Consider the following 15,412-nt stretch of genomic DNA (forward strand, 5'->3'; position numbering starts at 1 on the left):
ATTGATGCACCATTGGCAGGAGGTCAGTACATTTACCCTCTACCGACCTTGAGCTACTGACCGAAGTAAATGTTGATCTGTTGACAGCTCGTGAGTATGATCATTTTCTTCCTACATCTTGTCTTCCTCATTGATGCAATCGGTGAATTGTTGTCAGGATGTGAGTCTACCGATTCTCTGTCGCCCTCACGCCACACTGACCGGATACATTGATGCTCCATCAATAGATTGTGAGTTGGTCTGTCCACTGTTGAGCTTAAACTATACTGACTGAAGACATCACCCGTCCAGTCACACAATGTAAGCACATCGACCCGCAGTTGAATTGGAGCATCACTGACCTTCCCCACTGATGACATTGCTCATCCACTGACAGAAAGTCAGTGTGCTCATTCTTCGTCCAGTTCGAGCTTTTCTTATGACTGAAATCGTACATTTCTTAATAGCCTGTGAGTTTTTTGATCTGAGCCTTATTCGCAAATGACATTGTTGATTTATCAATAGGATGTTAGTCTCTTCATCCTTCTTTGACTCTGGGCCATGCTGACCGAAGATATTACGCATTGGCAGTATGTGAGTGCATCGATCCTCAGCAGTGGTGGAACATTTTCAACTTTCCAACATGATTTGACCAGCTTGATCAGAGTCATTGTGCAAAGATGCAGTCTAGGTTACTCTCTACAGTATGTCCAATTGGTCACAGATTGTACATGCAATTCTGATGTTGCGAATGTGCTAGGCCTCTGACTCATCACCCTTGGAGAACATTGTTCAGCTCTGTTCTGGTGAATTTTGAGGCTGCGTTGCGATGAACCTGCTTATCATTGATCATTTAGCTGTTGTCATTGTCTTCGAACACTCTTTCTACATTTTCGACAAGCGACGCCATCTTCATGACCAGCAACAGTCTGCTCCCTCCTTTGATGTCGCTCTCAAGCAGTGTTACGACAAGCGGTCGTGTGCGACTAGGATGATCTAAACAGCGACAACCACGACAGTGGTACCGAGTGCTGAGAGTCGTCGGCCTTTACAGACAAGTAAAGGTTGCGTACTCGAACGTAGCTCGTGGTGGTTAACGAGGGGTTACGCTGAGATGATAGCAGGGTTTACAGACAGTGAGAGGCGTCACTGAAGGTACGAGTCGATGTCGAGCAGGTAGCTTTAGCGGGACAAGGAGTTCAAGGGAAAACCTAGTTGATTAGACTAGTTTCTGGGTAGTACCTAGTAAGATTAAAGTAAGGAACATCTACTTTAATCTTCGACCTTATATAAGGCTACTCTTCGTATCTAAGCTCAGCCTAAAGCTGGGTTCTAATCTGCTTATCTACATGAGTCAGAGATAGCGTCCATGAGGCGGGCTTCTATCGTAGATAGCGTCCATGCGGTACGCTTCTATCAGAGATAGGATCCACGTGGTATCCTTCTATCGTTACACGAGGCAGCACGAGGCTTGCCTTCTATCATCTATCAGTCCACGAGGCAACACGATGCTTGCCTTCTATCTTGATAACATAAATAGGTCTTCTAGACCTATGTCGTCATGTGTCGTCACGTGCGGTCCAGACCGCTTATCTAAGCCGGCAGTTGCCGCTTATCTTCTATCGTCATCTGTCGTCATCTATCGTCATAGAGCCAATGATGCTCTGTTATCGTCTATAGAGCTGGTGAGGCTCCAGTGTCGTCTATAGCCGTGCGAGTGGCAGAGGGCTCTCTGCTGGCGGGGGACTCGTGCCATGTTACTGTAACAAGCAGTACATGGCATCTCCACATGCTGCTGCTGTCAGGGAAGGTGTGAGTGCTGCTGTACAGGCATATGAAGAAGCTGTGAATGCTTTTGTCTACACATATCAAGGAAAATTGCCTGCTTGGATAGCCAAGTTGCTGTTTGAACCCTTCAAGAGGAAGGCCGTCGAACACTCTCAGGAAGTGAAGCAATCCTTTGAACGCTCGAAGCAGAAGGAGAAAGAATTGTCATGTTCTCGGGCGAAGGCGGAGTTAATGAAGACTATTCTTGAAATCAGTTTAAATCATTGCCTGCGTATGTTTCAACATCATGTTGTGGCAACAATATCGCTGATCTGCTTGTCTTTAGCGAGACCTTGACGTTGGGCAATGCAATACAGCATTCCGGTTCAGATGACTCATGTTTTGGCTGGGCATGTGGGTTCATTGAATGGTCCATTGAGGTAGATTCAGTGTGTGGAATTGTACGAAATAGTTGCATGATCACGCAATATGATGCTTTGTCTGACATGGTGTATACATGTTTGGAGAATGTCGGCCACTGAAATGCATATCAAGCTGCACGGGTTCATGATCATTCCTTTGATATTTATTTATCATAGGGATAGAAGTAGCTACACATCTAATTTCCTTTTACTCCCTTGGGACCCACATCAAGAACGTTTAGAGGGTGCAAATTACTCTAAATGGCCGGCAGCGAAACAACCCGTCTGAATGTCCCGGTCATCCGTTGATCGATGATTTCGATCGGCTATGTAGATTGTGGACAGAAACAGTTCAATCAATTCCTAAACGATCCGGAGGACAATACAATCTAGTCTACGAAAGAAAGATGGTTGCGTCATACCTAATACCGATCATACCTTTGAAAGTACTTCGGGCCTTACTGCGAGCCGGGACTTGGAAGTTCTTCCTTCACCAAGTATGCTATCACAACCGGTAGTCTCATTTCTCGTCGACCGGCTGGTTGTCCTCTACGTGAACGAAGCATTTTGTCCTGAAGCTGTTGCTGATACTAGGGTCTGGGTCGACTGAGGGGCATGAGTAATTTCGGATTCTATGATGCGGCACGGCAAGAAAGTCGAGCGTGACACGTTAGTTCCCATGATTTCACATACAGAAGGGATGAATTGAATTGAATTCCGAATTAAATCATGTTCAACCTTGAGCTTGAACAGTCAACATCGTCGGCCAAGGGTACAACAAAATCTCTCACTTTCCCGTACGTGCTATGCGCTAAACGCCCTCTCCAAAAGCCTTGAACCAATCCCTCGTAGCTTCAAATAAAACCCTCGCAGCTTCAACTCCATCGATCCCATGCGACTCTCCGGGAAAGGACAACATCTCTACTGTTCCTTTCTTTGTCTCCTTCTCTGTGCTAGTCGCATTCACATTGCCATTCCGAACCTCACCTCTCCCCTTGATCGCGTGATAAAACCCCATTCCCTGCCCCGGAACGACCCTCAAATCATCCTCACCTATTAATATAAGCACTGGTGCTGTTATATTGTCAACGTGCGCGATTGGGGATGCGGTGAACAGGGTGTTGTATGTTTTTGGAGTCATTAGCGGGAGTGTAGGTGTGGGTGAAGTGAGGAGGTTGGATGTGGGCGTTGTGTAGGAGTCAGAGTCAGAGCCGGTGGACGAAACCCCGAATTCAGAATAAACCCAATCAGGGATATCAGTCCCTGTTGCGAATTCGCCTGCTGAGATGACGGGGTTGCGGAGCGATGCTGCATTGAATAGGGTTGGATGCTGGCCTATCACTGTATGCGCGTGCGAAAGTGAGCATCAACGTCATCGAAATGTGTATGCAGAGTGAATGAAAAAAGAGAAAAGGGGACATACGATGAGCAGCAATAAACCCGCCATGACTTCCTCCCATCACGACCTGTCTTCCTTCCTCTGAAACCCCCATTCTGATCAGTTCCCTGACGCTTTCGGCGACGTCTTCGACATCCATGCTCCCGCAGTGTCCGAGGAGCTTTTGGATGTATCTTTGGCCGAATCCCATCGAGCCTGTGTAGTTGGGAATGTTGAGGGTGTCTGTGGTGTGAGTGAGTGACCGAGCAATGTAGTTTGCAAGTCATTTTGGTAAGAGAGAGTGACGTACATCCTTCGAGCGCTAATGCGACGACAGCCGGAAAAAATGAAGTCGTTGAGGTCGCATGGGGTCCTCCATGCAGAATAGTGACGCACACTGGTTTCGGGCCACCACAGGTAGAAGCTTTCTTGGATTGGAAGAGGAGTGTTTCCACTGGTGCGCGGGCGGTGATGGGTATGATGGATGGTGTAAGGTCGTCCAGGGCTTCTTTGACTGGAAACAAGTGAACGAGTGAGACGAGCGAGATTTGGATCAGACCTACTCGCAGAAGACAACAACGATTTATCGAGGACTTTCCATTCGAGGGTATCATGTTGATCGAAAGATCCTAATAAGACCTCCCAAGGGGTAGTAGGCGTGCTCCTCGAACAAATAAACCGACTCTTGTTATCGGTAGCATATACAGTCCAGCTGTACAACGGTCCGTCGCCTAATTTTGTCACGTCTGTGATCTCTCCTGATTGCGTATCAATCAAGAGGACGGTTGTGCGTGAGCGCCATATGGACTGCAGAACTATGTATATGCCATCTCTGCGCCGCAGAAATGGGCTGGCTGGCATGTTGTACTCGGTGTAGAGGCCCGGAAAGTCATTTGATGGAGGTTCGAATACGGTGCGTACGAGGACGGTGTTGGTGCCTGTGAGGAGATCGCGGGATTCAAGAGAGACGCAGGATGCGTGAGGGCCGCCTAAGGGGTTTGAGAACCAGAAAAGTTTGATGGGCTGGTCATTGTGGAATAAGACGCGAGGGGACCGGCAGGATCTGTTTTGGGGAGTAAGTCTAGACGCGGATGGGGATCCGAGCGAGTCCTTTGAGAGAGTGAGTTGCCATATTCCCATGGGACGGTTGAAGCATCCTTTTGCGCCGAGGATACGGCCGTCTTTGGTTTGTTCGTGACCGGTTGCAAAGATTGTGTCTTCTGTCGCAAATGTGGCTTGGGCGAACAGGATGAGTGATTCAGTTGTGGGTTGAAGTGCGAAAAGGGTCAAGTCTTGTTTAGCTGCCCTCGTGAAGGAGGGAGATCTAGTCCAGCTGAATAAAAAGATGGTGGGACGTTTCTTTGCGCGACAGGTATCACCAAAGTGGGGCGTGTATCTGAATTTGTTGTACGGATCGTCATCAGTGTTGATGGATGCCTCGGCGGTGTATAAGAGGGAAGTTTCGGAGGGGGAGAAAGAGAGAGAGTATAGGAAATCTGGTATTCGATTAGCTAGCATTCGCATTTTTTGTTCTGCTCACCATCTGTGAGGAAAGCTTGGTGGTAATTTGATACGTCCAATGAAGCTTCTAGTTGGGTGCCAGCCCATATCTCGACGAATCGTTTGCTATTAACTACTTCTCTCAGGATCGCTTGACGATATTTAGAAGGAGATGTCGCGGATGCCTTTATTTCAGATGAATCATGAGAAGTCGTGCACTGATTGTCGAACGTCTTTGTGAGGTATCGTTTGATGTTTCGGTCGTGATCGCGAACGGAATAAGTAACCCGTGCAACTCGACTATCGCCAATGAAATCAGCGGATACAGGAAGAGGAATTTCAGCTAGTTCGGTGTAGAACGTCGACGAACCGGTATATTGCAGTGACATTGGTGGAGTCACGGAGCTGCTCGCTTCCATTTTCATAGTGGACTATGTACGTACTACGAGATACAGCACTCACTCGGCTGAATTTTATGGCTGCAGGCTTGCAATTACCACTCTTATATCTCGATGATGCAGATCACACCGGTCGAAGTTAACACACGCAGTACCTTTGGCACAAGCCCAGTGTCAACCGATACAGCCATGATGGTCAATATGCACTAGTAAAGTACACCGGAACCTTTTAGATTAACGTCCTCGAGAATGAAAAAAAAGTCATTTGTCATGATATAGAACACTCGACTCAAGATCGAGTGACCGCCTCCAGCATGAATATCGACTCCAACCAAGCGATGAATACATAAACCAATATACCCCTAGGCTTTGTGTTAAAACGTTGAAGGGAATTATACAACCATATAATACCGACACGATCAATCGAATCAATCGAATCTAAAGGTCCTTGACTTGCTCCTCAAACCAGTTCCATAGCTCTGAAGCCTGCTGTGGATCCTGCCCCTCTGGATGTGTGTTCCCAATGCGTGCCCAAGGAATGAGATACTGTCCAGGATATAAGTTCGAGTTCAGTCAGGAGAGAAGGGGCTAACCTTTCCGTTAAGATTCGCTCCTTCTGCAGTGGTTCCAGCGTATAACTGCGTGAGCGCGCCAAATGATACATCATGGAAGAATATATCCTGCAAATATCGAACAGTTAGCTTTTGGAAGGTTGGAGATACACGATAACGTACGCTCATCAGTTTGGAAAAGAAGTCATAATAGCGGCTAAGCTCTGTCCTGATACCACCAGGGTTGAGTGCTATCGAGACTATACCCTGGTCGCCATATCGTCTAGCTAGCTCAGCCGCAAATAAGACGTTGCCCTTTTCATACAGGAGTTTAGAAAAGGGATTGATACAATAGAGACAAAGTTTACCATTTTGCTTTGACCGTAGAGATTCATGATGCTCTGCTTTTTCCTGGCGGGAGAGTCCCTGAACGTATTGTAGTTTAGACTACCGAACCAGTGGGCGTTAGAAGCCGTGTTCACAACGCGTACAGTTCCGGCAGGTGACTGCGCGACACCCGTTAGAAGTGCTGGCATGATCATTTTCGTGAAGTAGAAGTGACCAAGGACATTCGTCCCAAATTGAAGATCATAACCGTCGTCCGTCAACATCTCTTTAGGAGGAGTCATTACCCCACTGAGCGATACGTGAGAGGACGGCAAGACGACAAAGTCAAGCAACACTCACGCATTGTTGAATAGGACGTGCAGTACGGGTTCTCTCCTTAAAGAGTTGTCAGTTGTCTTGTTGCCCCGAAAAATGTGATGCATGCGTACCGCAGAAACTCTTCTCCGGAAGCCTTGACAGACTTCAAGTTTGCTAAGTTGAGTTGCAAGAAACAAGCTTCTTTTCCGGTGCTCTCCTTGAGTTCGCGAATAGCAGCTTCACCCTTGGCCTTGTCGCGACAAGCAACATAAACCTTGGCGTTTTTTGTGAGGAGGACCTAACAATGAAAACATCAACATGAAGCAAATATTTGAAATATGTCGGTGGGAGACAGACTCTGGCGGTCTCCTTGCCTATCCCTGTATTAGCACCGGTGACGAGAACAACCTTTCCAGACATGTCTGGGACATCAGACGCGTAAAAGTTTGTTGAAGGAGGAAAAATCTCGCGAATGTACGCTGACCAGACGTGACCCATGGTGAACGAAGGATTTTCGAAAAGTGGTGGAATTCAAGGAAAGAATAGTACGGTGGGTACTGTGTCAATGCAAGCCTTTTAGACGCGTATGCAGGGCAGCCGAAACTGTTCACGCGGCACTCCTATAACAGAAAGCAGCGCGTGGATCACATGAATAATTTTATACTCACTACGTCACGCTCATAATGTCATTCGGTAGTAACCAGGGCCGATGGGGCCACAATGGCATCGACAATTCATGTCGATAATAGCAATGCCGAACTACCGTTTGACGATGGTGCGGTATCGATGGGTCCGGAGGTGCAAAATCTAGCTGAACTACAAGCAACTTAGAAATGCAGATAGTCGTCAGAGCTAGCGGGGCGTCGAAAGACTGACCCAAAGAGGATCAAGAATCACATGCAAGTCAAAAATGCTTACATAATACTAGTGCGGTAACAGTTCGGCTGTGGGTGAAGTTGTGCAGCAGGTCACAGAGACAGGTGAGAGCATTCAGGTTGATGCTGCGCAGCCTATATGGGGTTCATCCGTTCAATGAATCAAGGTCATGGTTGTTGACCGCAATTTATGGGAACGCTGGTGAAGTTCGTTGTCGTTCATTTGAACACGACTTTGGCTTTGATATTGTATACTTTGTGTTGAGACGTCAAAGGCAATTATACAACCATATGATACTGACACGATCATAAGAATCAATCGAAACTAAAGGTCCTTGACTTGCTCCTCAAGCCAGGTCCATAGCTCTGAAGCCTGCTGTGGATCCTGCCCCTCTGGATGTGTGTCCCCAATGCGCGCCCAAGGAACGAGATACTGTCCAGGATATAAGTTCGAGTTCAGTCAGGAGAGAAGGGGCTAACCTTTCCGTTAAGATTCGCTCCTTCTGCAGTGGTTCCAGCGTACAACTGCGTCAGTGGCCCAAATGATATATCATGGAAGAACATGTTCTGCAAATATCGAACAGTTAGTTTTTGGAAGGTTGGATGATACGTGATAACGTACGCCTATCATTTTGGAAAAGGAGTCATAATGGCGGCTAAGCTCCGTCCTGATACCACCAGGGTTGAGTGCTGTCGAGACTATACCCTGGTCGCCATATCGTCTAGCTAGCTCAGCCGCAAATAAGACGTTGCCCTTTTTACACAGGAGTTTAGAAAAGGGGTTGACACGATAGAGACAAAACTTGCCATTTTGCTTTGGCCATAGAGACCCATCGCGCTCTTCTGTTTCCTGGCGGGAGAGTCTTTGAACGTGTTATAGTCCAGACTACCGAACCAGTGGGCGTTAGAAGCCGTGTTCACAATGCGTACAGTTCCGGCAGGTGACTGGGCGGCACCCGCTAGAAGCGCAGGCATAACAATTTTCGTGAAGTAGAAGTGACCAAGGACATTCGTCCCAAATTGAAGATCATAACCGTCGTCCGTCAACATCTCCATAGGAGGTGTCATTACCCCACTAAGTTATATGTGAGAGGACGGCAAGACGACAAAGTTAAGCAACACTCACGCGTTGTTGAATAGGATGTGCAGTACGGGTTCTCTCCTGAGGGAGTGTCAGTTATCTTGTTGCTCAACAAATATAACGCAAACGTACCGTAAAAACTCTTCTCCAGAAGCCTTGATGGACCTCAAGTTTGCTAAGTTGAGTTGCAAGAAACACGCTTCTTTTCCGGTGCTCTCCTTAAGTTCGCGAATAGCAGCTTCACCCCTGGCCTCGTCGCGACAAGCAACATAAACTTTGGCGTTTTTCGCGAGGAGGATCTAACAATGAAAACATCAACATGAAGCAAATATTTGAAATATGTTGATGAAAGACAGACTCTGGCGGTCTCTTTTCCTATTCCTGAATTGGCACCGGTGATGAGAACAACCTTTCCAGACATGTCCGGGACATCAGACGCGTGAAACTTCGTTGAGGGAGGAAAAGTCTCGCGGATGTACACTGACCAGATGTGACCCATGATGAACGGAGGATAAGTGGTGGCTTTGGGATTCAAGGAAGGTGAAGGTTTGAATAGGGTGACTGTCGTGAATGGGAGGCTTTTATACGCGTATGCAGGGTAGCCGAGACTGTTCGCGTCGCGGCAATTAATTGGCTCCTATCACAGAAAGTAAAGTGGCGCGGATTACATACCTCACCACGTCATGCTCATAATGTAAGCCGGGGACGATGCCAGGTCCACAATCGTTTGGCATTGCTGTTGTCGACAATGTTGACAGCAGTAATGCTAAACTACCGTCGATAATAGTGCAATATCTATGGGTCCAAGGGTGCATGACCTAGCCGAACTACAAGCAACTTAGAAATGCTGAAAGTCCGGCAAGGCCCAAGGGCTTAGGCCACGTCAGCTAGCAGCGTTTGAACGCGTCGCGTCGGAAGGCTGACCCAATGAGGATCGCGAATCACACGTAGTCAACACAATGACAAAAAATGTTACTAATTTACATAATATACTACGAAACAGAAGGCGGCGATATTATGATGTGACTCGGCGCCGGCGCTTCCCCTTATAACAGACGTGCATGCGCGTCGGATAGAAATTCTTCGAACATCAATAAGCAGCAGCTCGCCAGCTCTCTATTATCGAACCCAAATCATGTCATGGTAGTCGACTGCACAAGGAGAGACTATCTGTTGATCTCCCAAACTCTGCCTTATCAGACATTGTTTTCGTAAGACATACATCTATCATTCCCACTCGTCGCAGATTGGCCTCTGTCGGATGTTGCACATCTTCCAGGACTTCATTGATAGAGGCTGAACGGTGGCCCAACCACAAGAGTTGCAGCACACCTATGTTTGGGATAGCAGCCTGACTGTCGTGCGATGCATGGAATGCTCGGGTCATATGTAGCGCCAGTCCCAACATCATCACCGATGCAGACGCCGCGAAAGCCAACTAGAACCATTTTCCATAAATAGTCGGCGCATAGACACCACCACAAACTCACAGGAAGAAGGTTAATCTACAATGCTCCATTAGTCATCTAAAATCAGCATCTGTGCAGGTCACTTACATTGAGGCGTAGGGCAATGAACTCCTCGTTAACATAGGCTGTCCCGTTGCCAGGGTCAATTCCTCCATTGGCTGCACCCATTTGTCCCGCTAAGCATGTGACACAGAGTCAGCGAGAACGGGGCAATGTTAAGAAAACTTTAAACGTATCCCTTACCTAGCCAGATGAGTTGTGCAGCTGATCTCGCAACAGCAAATTCTAGTTCATCCGGTCTCAACGTGAAATTGGAAATCGGAGAAGCACCGTCTTGGAATTGTATATGTTCCTCAGTGAGATTCAAGCCTATCAACGACATGATATACCTGGAAGTCAAGCCATACGTGAGACATTTTAACAGTGCAGTCAAAGCTTTTGGCTTACTCGTCCGCAACAGAGAGTTCGGTGACTTGTGAAGGTGTACCATCAAATATAAACCCGCTGCTGCTATCCGGGGTAGCCAAAGCACTGCCGATCTAAAATTGACAGTATGTCATTGAGCTCGAAGTGAGCGCCGTATAACGCACCTGTGTTTGCCAACTAGTATTCGACCACCCGAATTGATACATTTCCCATTGCGTGGATGGCTGCGACATGGACGTAGGACTCAGTAGGCTGTTGGTTTGCATGTCGACCACCCCATCTGTAGTGTTCGCTGACAGCGAGCAATATACGAAATAGACCTGGATGACGTATGGAGTGGCAATGCCAGGGATAGCTGCAGAACGTATTGTTATTATGACTGTATTACAAATAAGCAAACGTACCCCAAGTCATATTTACAGCAACCTCATCCTGTCCTGAAGGGTCGATCCCCAATAATGTGGAGACCATAAGATAGACACCAGCAAGCTAGAGTCAAATTGTTATTCAACTGCTATAGTAGGCGCGAACCAAGAAAACGCTTACCTTCGAGACGCCACCGTAAGAATCTTCATATTCCATCCATGGAATTATATGTATCTGATCCGACCCTGCAGACATTCTTAGCGTGATAAAGCATTACCGCAATCACAACCACTGACAGAGAGTGCTCGCATTAAGCACGTGAGTAGCGACTGGCCCAAACGGAACAATCGCTGTGCTGGTATTCGCAGAGTATGTCACATTCGGAACCAATCCGCAACTCGAGGTTACCGTCGTTGCGTTCACAGTCGCATTCCCTGCTATAACGGTTGTTTTGAGGGTGTCGTAGAGTGTGCTATTGGATAACCCTGCAGACACGAGTCCAGTCAAATGATTGACAACTGGTAGGGATGTGGTAATGGGTCCCAGGTCTGTTAAATAGCCATACGACGAATCGTCTAGCCATCCTAGTGTTGTGGGAACCGAAGTCGTCATAGAAGCATTGAAGGTTTGAAATTGTAGGAGAGTAGAAGAGGTGACATGCAGTACGGTTATGCTCGCAAGGTAGGCTGCCACAGCGGAAGTCGTCCACCACGAGGCGGGGATGTCAGTCTGTCGCCAGACACTAGTGAGTGCAGAACCAAGACCTGCCCATGCACCAGAGATGTCATGAACGGCAGTCAGTTTCACACGGCGTACGAGTGTTCTCGAAATCGCCAGCCGTTGGGTAAGTAAGAGCAAAACAGCCGTGTATATCTGGATCAAGTCATATAAGTGGTGTATTGTTAGGGTACCGGACACTGGACTCAGATACGTACAGTATAAAACGCTTGCAGCGAAGCACTGAGCACCACGGGCCAGAAATCGTTGTTTGTTGGTGTGAAAGGAAAAGTTGCATGGTGTTCCCAGTGACGGACATAGAAGACAAGAAGGACGATGTGGATCGTGACCAGCATGCCATGCATGATGTAACATGCGCGTGGTGCAAATAATCCATTGTGCGCGTTGTTTGAAGCATTTATCGAATGGGCCTTCCAGTCCGCTGAGGGGGGGAGTGTATTTGTCGGCACGCAACAGCAAGCCTTCGATCGACAGGATACACAAGTCTTTGACATACGAAGTATCAGCGATGTGGCAAGTGAGTGCAGATTTTAAACAGGGTCTCCCTGGAAGTGGCCCTCGGACCTTGATATTCGAAGCAAGTCGGTCATTTTCTTAGATTTTCCTCTTTATATCGGTGAAGGCATGGCATCGACGTTTCGAACTTTCAAGTGAGGGTGATGCGGCGGCCCAACTTGTGTCATAAAGCGGCCCATCAAAATGCTGTGCACGTGTAACTTATCACATTAACGGATTTGTCGCTTTTTTGTTATACCGTATTGTTCTACTACAAGGCTAAATAATGATGCGGCATCACTTGCCAACTCAGTGATATGGATAGGCATCCCTACACGACGTACATCAACCAGCCTGTATCTGAGAGACTTGTATGCAACTTAACTATCACAATCGAGGCACTCCTGCTTCCAGGAAGCTTGGAGTCCAACTTCATTGCATCCGAGATTCAAGTCTATTTCGAGCGGGCAAAGGCGCCGGGTATCTCGCAAGGTGCCGTGCTGACAAAGTTCCAAGGACTATAGTTTTATATTAGTAATCAGCGACGTTGATGTCCTCACCGTGACTTGTAGCTCATATCACATACAGTCATCACACCTGCAATCACCTTTGATAACATCCATCAATGGATAATTCTATTGAGAAACCCCTCGTGGGAAACAAACCCTTACAAACCCCACCCCCAAAATAGATCTTATCCAGAAACCTTCGTTAACCAATAATAGCCTCCGTAGCCACCGGCGCCAAACGGGCGATTTTCTTTCACCTTCAAGTCGTCGAAGTTATTCAACTGACTGGCACGCGCTGTCTGCCGTTCGTCTGGCAATCAAATCAATCTAAAAATCACTATTACTTGTGCTATAAGGTATCAATAAAGACCACTAAAGTAAGTAACTGCAAAATTTGAACCATTACTGAACCCAGTCACATGTTGAGGCCGCCCTTGCTCGTGTGTGTCCTGCCTGACGACAAAGGCCGCATTTACGTGCGGACCTCTGACTCATGAGAGGTTGGCGAGAACGCGGGGTTTGAGTTGGGAGCTGTTGGCTGAGTGCTGGGACAGCAGGTGTCATTGGAGCCAAGGTCCTCGAAGGTCCTCCTCCCCGAGATCTGCCCTCGATAGCGCCTGTGATCCGTGCTGTGTAGGCAACGACAGGGGTACTGGCCACCCGCACGGGTCGCGGTAAGGGTACCTTATGGGTAGGGGTGGGGGTATGACCTTTGGACACCCATACCCATACCCGTACCCTTATAGTGGGTAGTCACTCGTGTCGTAACTCATCACGCTTGCAGTCTCTATTGTAAATTGGTGAGTATTATTTCATCTATATATGTCGTATGGACTTTGCTGAGCAGACGTCTCGTTTCTCTTCTCTTTGGTAGCATAAATGTCCGCGTCCAAAGTCCATGCGTGCTAGTCATGGAGAAGGATGATGCGGGTGGTGCGTCATCTTTGGCTTCTGCATTGTCCATGCTGTCCTCGGCTGCAGCGCCACCACATTCTTCTTCTTCTGCGACACCGGTCCGAGTCGTGGAGGTGGTGAGTCCTGGTTGCAACTCCTTTGTGGAGGAAGGACGATGAAGGCAAGACCGTTTGCAATGCGTACGTTCTCATTTGTTGTTCCTTCTATATTCGTACCAATCTCTTATATACATACAGATGCGGCCTCTACTATAAGCTTCATGGCTCTGCTCGTTCCATTAGTATGAAATCCGATATTATTTGGAAGCGCTCTCGACACGATGCTCGTGCGCAGCGCTCCTCCCTCACCGAGCCCCCAAGCGCATCTAACACGCCTGGCACTCCTTCCGTTATGGAGGAGACAGTTTCAGAATGGGTTTTGGTGCAACAAGCGCAGGTACTTCTTCGTCTTCGCGGCACAGCAGCATGGACTCGTCTGCCCACACAGTCGACGCGGGCACTGTTGTGCCACACCCGCCACTATACTCCCCACCAACCCACCATGAGACCCGCACCTGCCATGGGGGTGTGGGTATACCTGCGGGTGCGGGTGATGCTTGCGACACCCACGGGTACACCCGTGTCATTCCCTAGTGCTGTGCGAGGTCGTCCTTTCTGTCGAATACTTGGTGGGTCAAAGATCTGTCCACTCGATTGCTCCTCAGCCCTTGCCCGCCTGGTGTGTTGTGTGAACAAGACAACAAATTTAGCAAGAAAAACACGTACCGCAATTCACTAAGCTCCTCCTTGAGATCATCGAGGTCTTCTTGTGTGATAACACCGTTAAGCAGTGGTTTGAGAGCTTCTTGAGCCTCGTGATACACTTCTCTAGCATTGAGTGTCCTCGTTGGTTGGGATCCAGGACGCAGATGAGGAGCAGATGAATCTAGCGGGTTCGAAACAATAATACAATTGTGAGAATTTATGAACACAGGTACTAGAGTAGTAGACTTTTGAATCAAGCTTGATTTCAATTTCCTTTGTTTGCAGCTAGGACACACCAGCCAGTAGACTACAACCACTATCTACAATGTGAGCTACTCCCGATTGCCGGCCAGTGACCGTTAGCGAGAAACCCTCTATTGTTTGATGGATGTACATGGGTTTGGATTACTAAGCTACAAACCCTGGGGTTTGTTTCCCACGAGGGGTTTCTCAATAGAATTATCCTCCATCAATCTCTTGTTCATTTTGTATTTTAGATGTCCAAGTTGTCTACACAAAGATGTGCCTATTTACGGTCAATATCTGCACAGGCACGATGTAAGTTCTGTCAAGAATGTTTTTCTGCTCATGACATCAAATCACACGAGGGGAGCTGTTCACGGAAGCAGGAGAAGAAATAGTGCGACAAGGTGTTTGCTGATATTGCAGCTCAGGTATTCGAGGTCTAGAGGAAAGCTTAAGGTACTTATTTGACTTTTCGCGTGCAATAAGTAGAAAGTGCACGCACATGCGAACAATTGTGACTCTTAATTACATAAGGTAGTTACGCCACGAAAAGTCATGTGATCTACGTGTACTATATGAATGAGGCCATATATCTTACGGTGACCATTCTTACCTCTCGTGTGGACAACGTCGGGCCCACGATCAGCACACGCAGTACTCATATAATGTCAATCACGTCAAGTGATACAGGTTTATGGCTGTTCCATGCGCGAAGAGCACTCCTCAACAACACCTTGAGTTCTTCGTTGTGACGCAGTGAATATACTAGGAATCTCTTGTGTGCTGGCGGAGGATCATGGCAACTTTAACCACACGGTTTGCTCCACCCCAACCGTATGCTCTACTTCATACATATGACAGGCAAGTTGAAATGGTGTATTTCTCCGAGATTACCCTGAGCAATCGGGC

General features: G+C 47.6%; 6 protein-coding genes across 6 annotated transcripts; 2 read left to right on the forward strand and 4 right to left on the reverse strand.

Annotated features, from left to right (window-relative positions):
* Positions 1-1,755: 1,755 nt before the first annotated feature.
* F5147DRAFT_775254 (uncharacterized protein) lies at positions 1,756-2,103 on the forward strand (the record flags this gene model as incomplete). Its single annotated transcript, XM_041441691.1, has 2 exons — positions 1,756-2,038; positions 2,093-2,103. 2 exons carry the CDS (start codon positions 1,756-1,758, stop codon positions 2,101-2,103), a joined length of 294 nt encoding a protein of 97 aa, XP_041291234.1.
* Positions 2,104-2,506: 403 nt separating this feature from the next.
* On the reverse strand, positions 2,507-5,575 carry F5147DRAFT_702559 (Alpha/Beta hydrolase protein). Its single transcript, XM_041437795.1, has 6 exons — positions 5,533-5,575; positions 5,087-5,482; positions 4,110-5,042; positions 3,857-4,060; positions 3,592-3,789; positions 2,507-3,509 (listed from the first exon to the last, which is right to left on the reverse strand). The coding sequence occupies exons 2-6, from the start codon at positions 5,469-5,471 to the stop codon at positions 2,980-2,982; spliced, it is 2,250 nt and encodes a 749-aa protein (XP_041291235.1). The 5' UTR covers positions 5,472-5,482; positions 5,533-5,575; the 3' UTR covers positions 2,507-2,979.
* A 106-nt stretch (positions 5,576-5,681) lies between these two features.
* F5147DRAFT_702569 (uncharacterized protein) lies at positions 5,682-7,512 on the reverse strand. Its single transcript, XM_041437796.1, has 7 exons — positions 6,998-7,512; positions 6,772-6,938; positions 6,683-6,718; positions 6,364-6,631; positions 6,179-6,310; positions 6,038-6,124; positions 5,682-5,990 (listed from the first exon to the last, which is right to left on the reverse strand). The coding sequence occupies exons 1-7, from the start codon at positions 7,136-7,138 to the stop codon at positions 5,883-5,885; spliced, it is 939 nt and encodes a 312-aa protein (XP_041291236.1). The 5' UTR covers positions 7,139-7,512; the 3' UTR covers positions 5,682-5,882.
* Positions 7,513-7,769: 257 nt separating this feature from the next.
* On the reverse strand, positions 7,770-9,292 carry F5147DRAFT_702576 (uncharacterized protein). The gene is given in 9 exon segments (XM_041437797.1): positions 7,770-7,948; positions 7,996-8,082; positions 8,138-8,269; positions 8,323-8,590; positions 8,642-8,677; positions 8,729-8,895; positions 8,955-9,135; positions 9,147-9,213; positions 9,269-9,292. 7 exon segments carry the CDS (start codon positions 9,093-9,095, stop codon positions 7,841-7,843), a joined length of 939 nt encoding a protein of 312 aa, XP_041291237.1. The 5' UTR covers positions 9,096-9,135; positions 9,147-9,213; positions 9,269-9,292; the 3' UTR covers positions 7,770-7,840.
* Positions 9,293-9,556: 264 nt separating this feature from the next.
* Positions 9,557-12,250, reverse strand: F5147DRAFT_702585 (uncharacterized protein). Its single transcript, XM_041437798.1, has 10 exons — positions 11,793-12,250; positions 11,154-11,730; positions 11,038-11,102; positions 10,896-10,980; positions 10,656-10,846; positions 10,513-10,604; positions 10,309-10,454; positions 10,153-10,241; positions 10,087-10,101; positions 9,557-10,034 (listed from the first exon to the last, which is right to left on the reverse strand). The coding sequence occupies exons 1-10, from the start codon at positions 12,087-12,089 to the stop codon at positions 9,735-9,737; spliced, it is 1,857 nt and encodes a 618-aa protein (XP_041291238.1). The 5' UTR covers positions 12,090-12,250; the 3' UTR covers positions 9,557-9,734.
* Positions 12,251-13,646: 1,396 nt separating this feature from the next.
* Positions 13,647-14,291, forward strand: F5147DRAFT_579496 (uncharacterized protein; the record flags this gene model as incomplete). Its single annotated transcript, XM_041431489.1, has 2 exons — positions 13,647-13,693; positions 13,751-14,291. Coding segments are annotated over 2 exons (588 nt in total), but the record flags the coding sequence as incomplete, so codon positions are not given.
* Between the last annotated feature and the right edge of the window lie 1,121 nt (positions 14,292-15,412).

The sequence above is a fragment of the Suillus discolor genome (assembly GCF_016758755.1).
Source record: "Suillus discolor strain FC423 chromosome Unknown F5147scaffold_38, whole genome shotgun sequence".
NCBI classification, from domain to species: Eukaryota; Fungi; Basidiomycota; class Agaricomycetes; order Boletales; family Suillaceae; genus Suillus; species Suillus discolor.

Coding starts and splice junctions, on each gene's coding strand:
- F5147DRAFT_702585 (XM_041437798.1), bottom strand. CDS start 12,089: ATGTCAAAGACTTGTGTATCCTGTCGATCGAAGGCTTGCTGTTGCGTG. Junction 10,605..10,655: donor ATACTAGTTGGCAAACACAG/GTGCGTTATACG, acceptor TGTCAATTTTAG/ATCGGCAGTGCTTTGGCTAC. Junction 10,242..10,308: donor TGCACAACTCATCTGGCTAG/GTAAGGGATACG, acceptor TCACATGCTTAG/CGGGACAAATGGGTGCAGCC.
- F5147DRAFT_702559 (XM_041437795.1), bottom strand. CDS start 5,471: ATGAAAATGGAAGCGAGCAGCTCCGTGACTCCACCAATGTCACTGCAA. Junction 5,043..5,086: donor CCAAGCTTTCCTCACAGATG/GTGAGCAGAACA, acceptor ATCGAATACCAG/ATTTCCTATACTCTCTCTCT. Junction 4,061..4,109: donor ATCGTTGTTGTCTTCTGCGA/GTAGGTCTGATC, acceptor ACTTGTTTCCAG/TCAAAGAAGCCCTGGACGAC.
- F5147DRAFT_702576 (XM_041437797.1), bottom strand. CDS start 9,095: ATGGGTCACATCTGGTCAGTGTACATCCGCGAGACTTTTCCTCCCTCA. Junction 8,678..8,728: donor TCTGGAGAAGAGTTTTTACG/GTACGTTTGCGT, acceptor ACACTCCCTCAG/GAGAGAACCCGTACTGCACA. Junction 7,949..7,995: donor GAGCGAATCTTAACGGAAAG/GTTAGCCCCTTC, acceptor TATCCTGGACAG/TATCTCGTTCCTTGGGCGCG.
- F5147DRAFT_702569 (XM_041437796.1), bottom strand. CDS start 7,138: ATGGGTCACGTCTGGTCAGCGTACATTCGCGAGATTTTTCCTCCTTCA. Junction 6,632..6,682: donor CACGTCCTATTCAACAATGC/GTGAGTGTTGCT, acceptor CGTATCGCTCAG/TGGGGTAATGACTCCTCCTA. Junction 6,125..6,178: donor TCTTTTCCAAACTGATGAGC/GTACGTTATCGT, acceptor CGATATTTGCAG/GATATATTCTTCCATGATGT.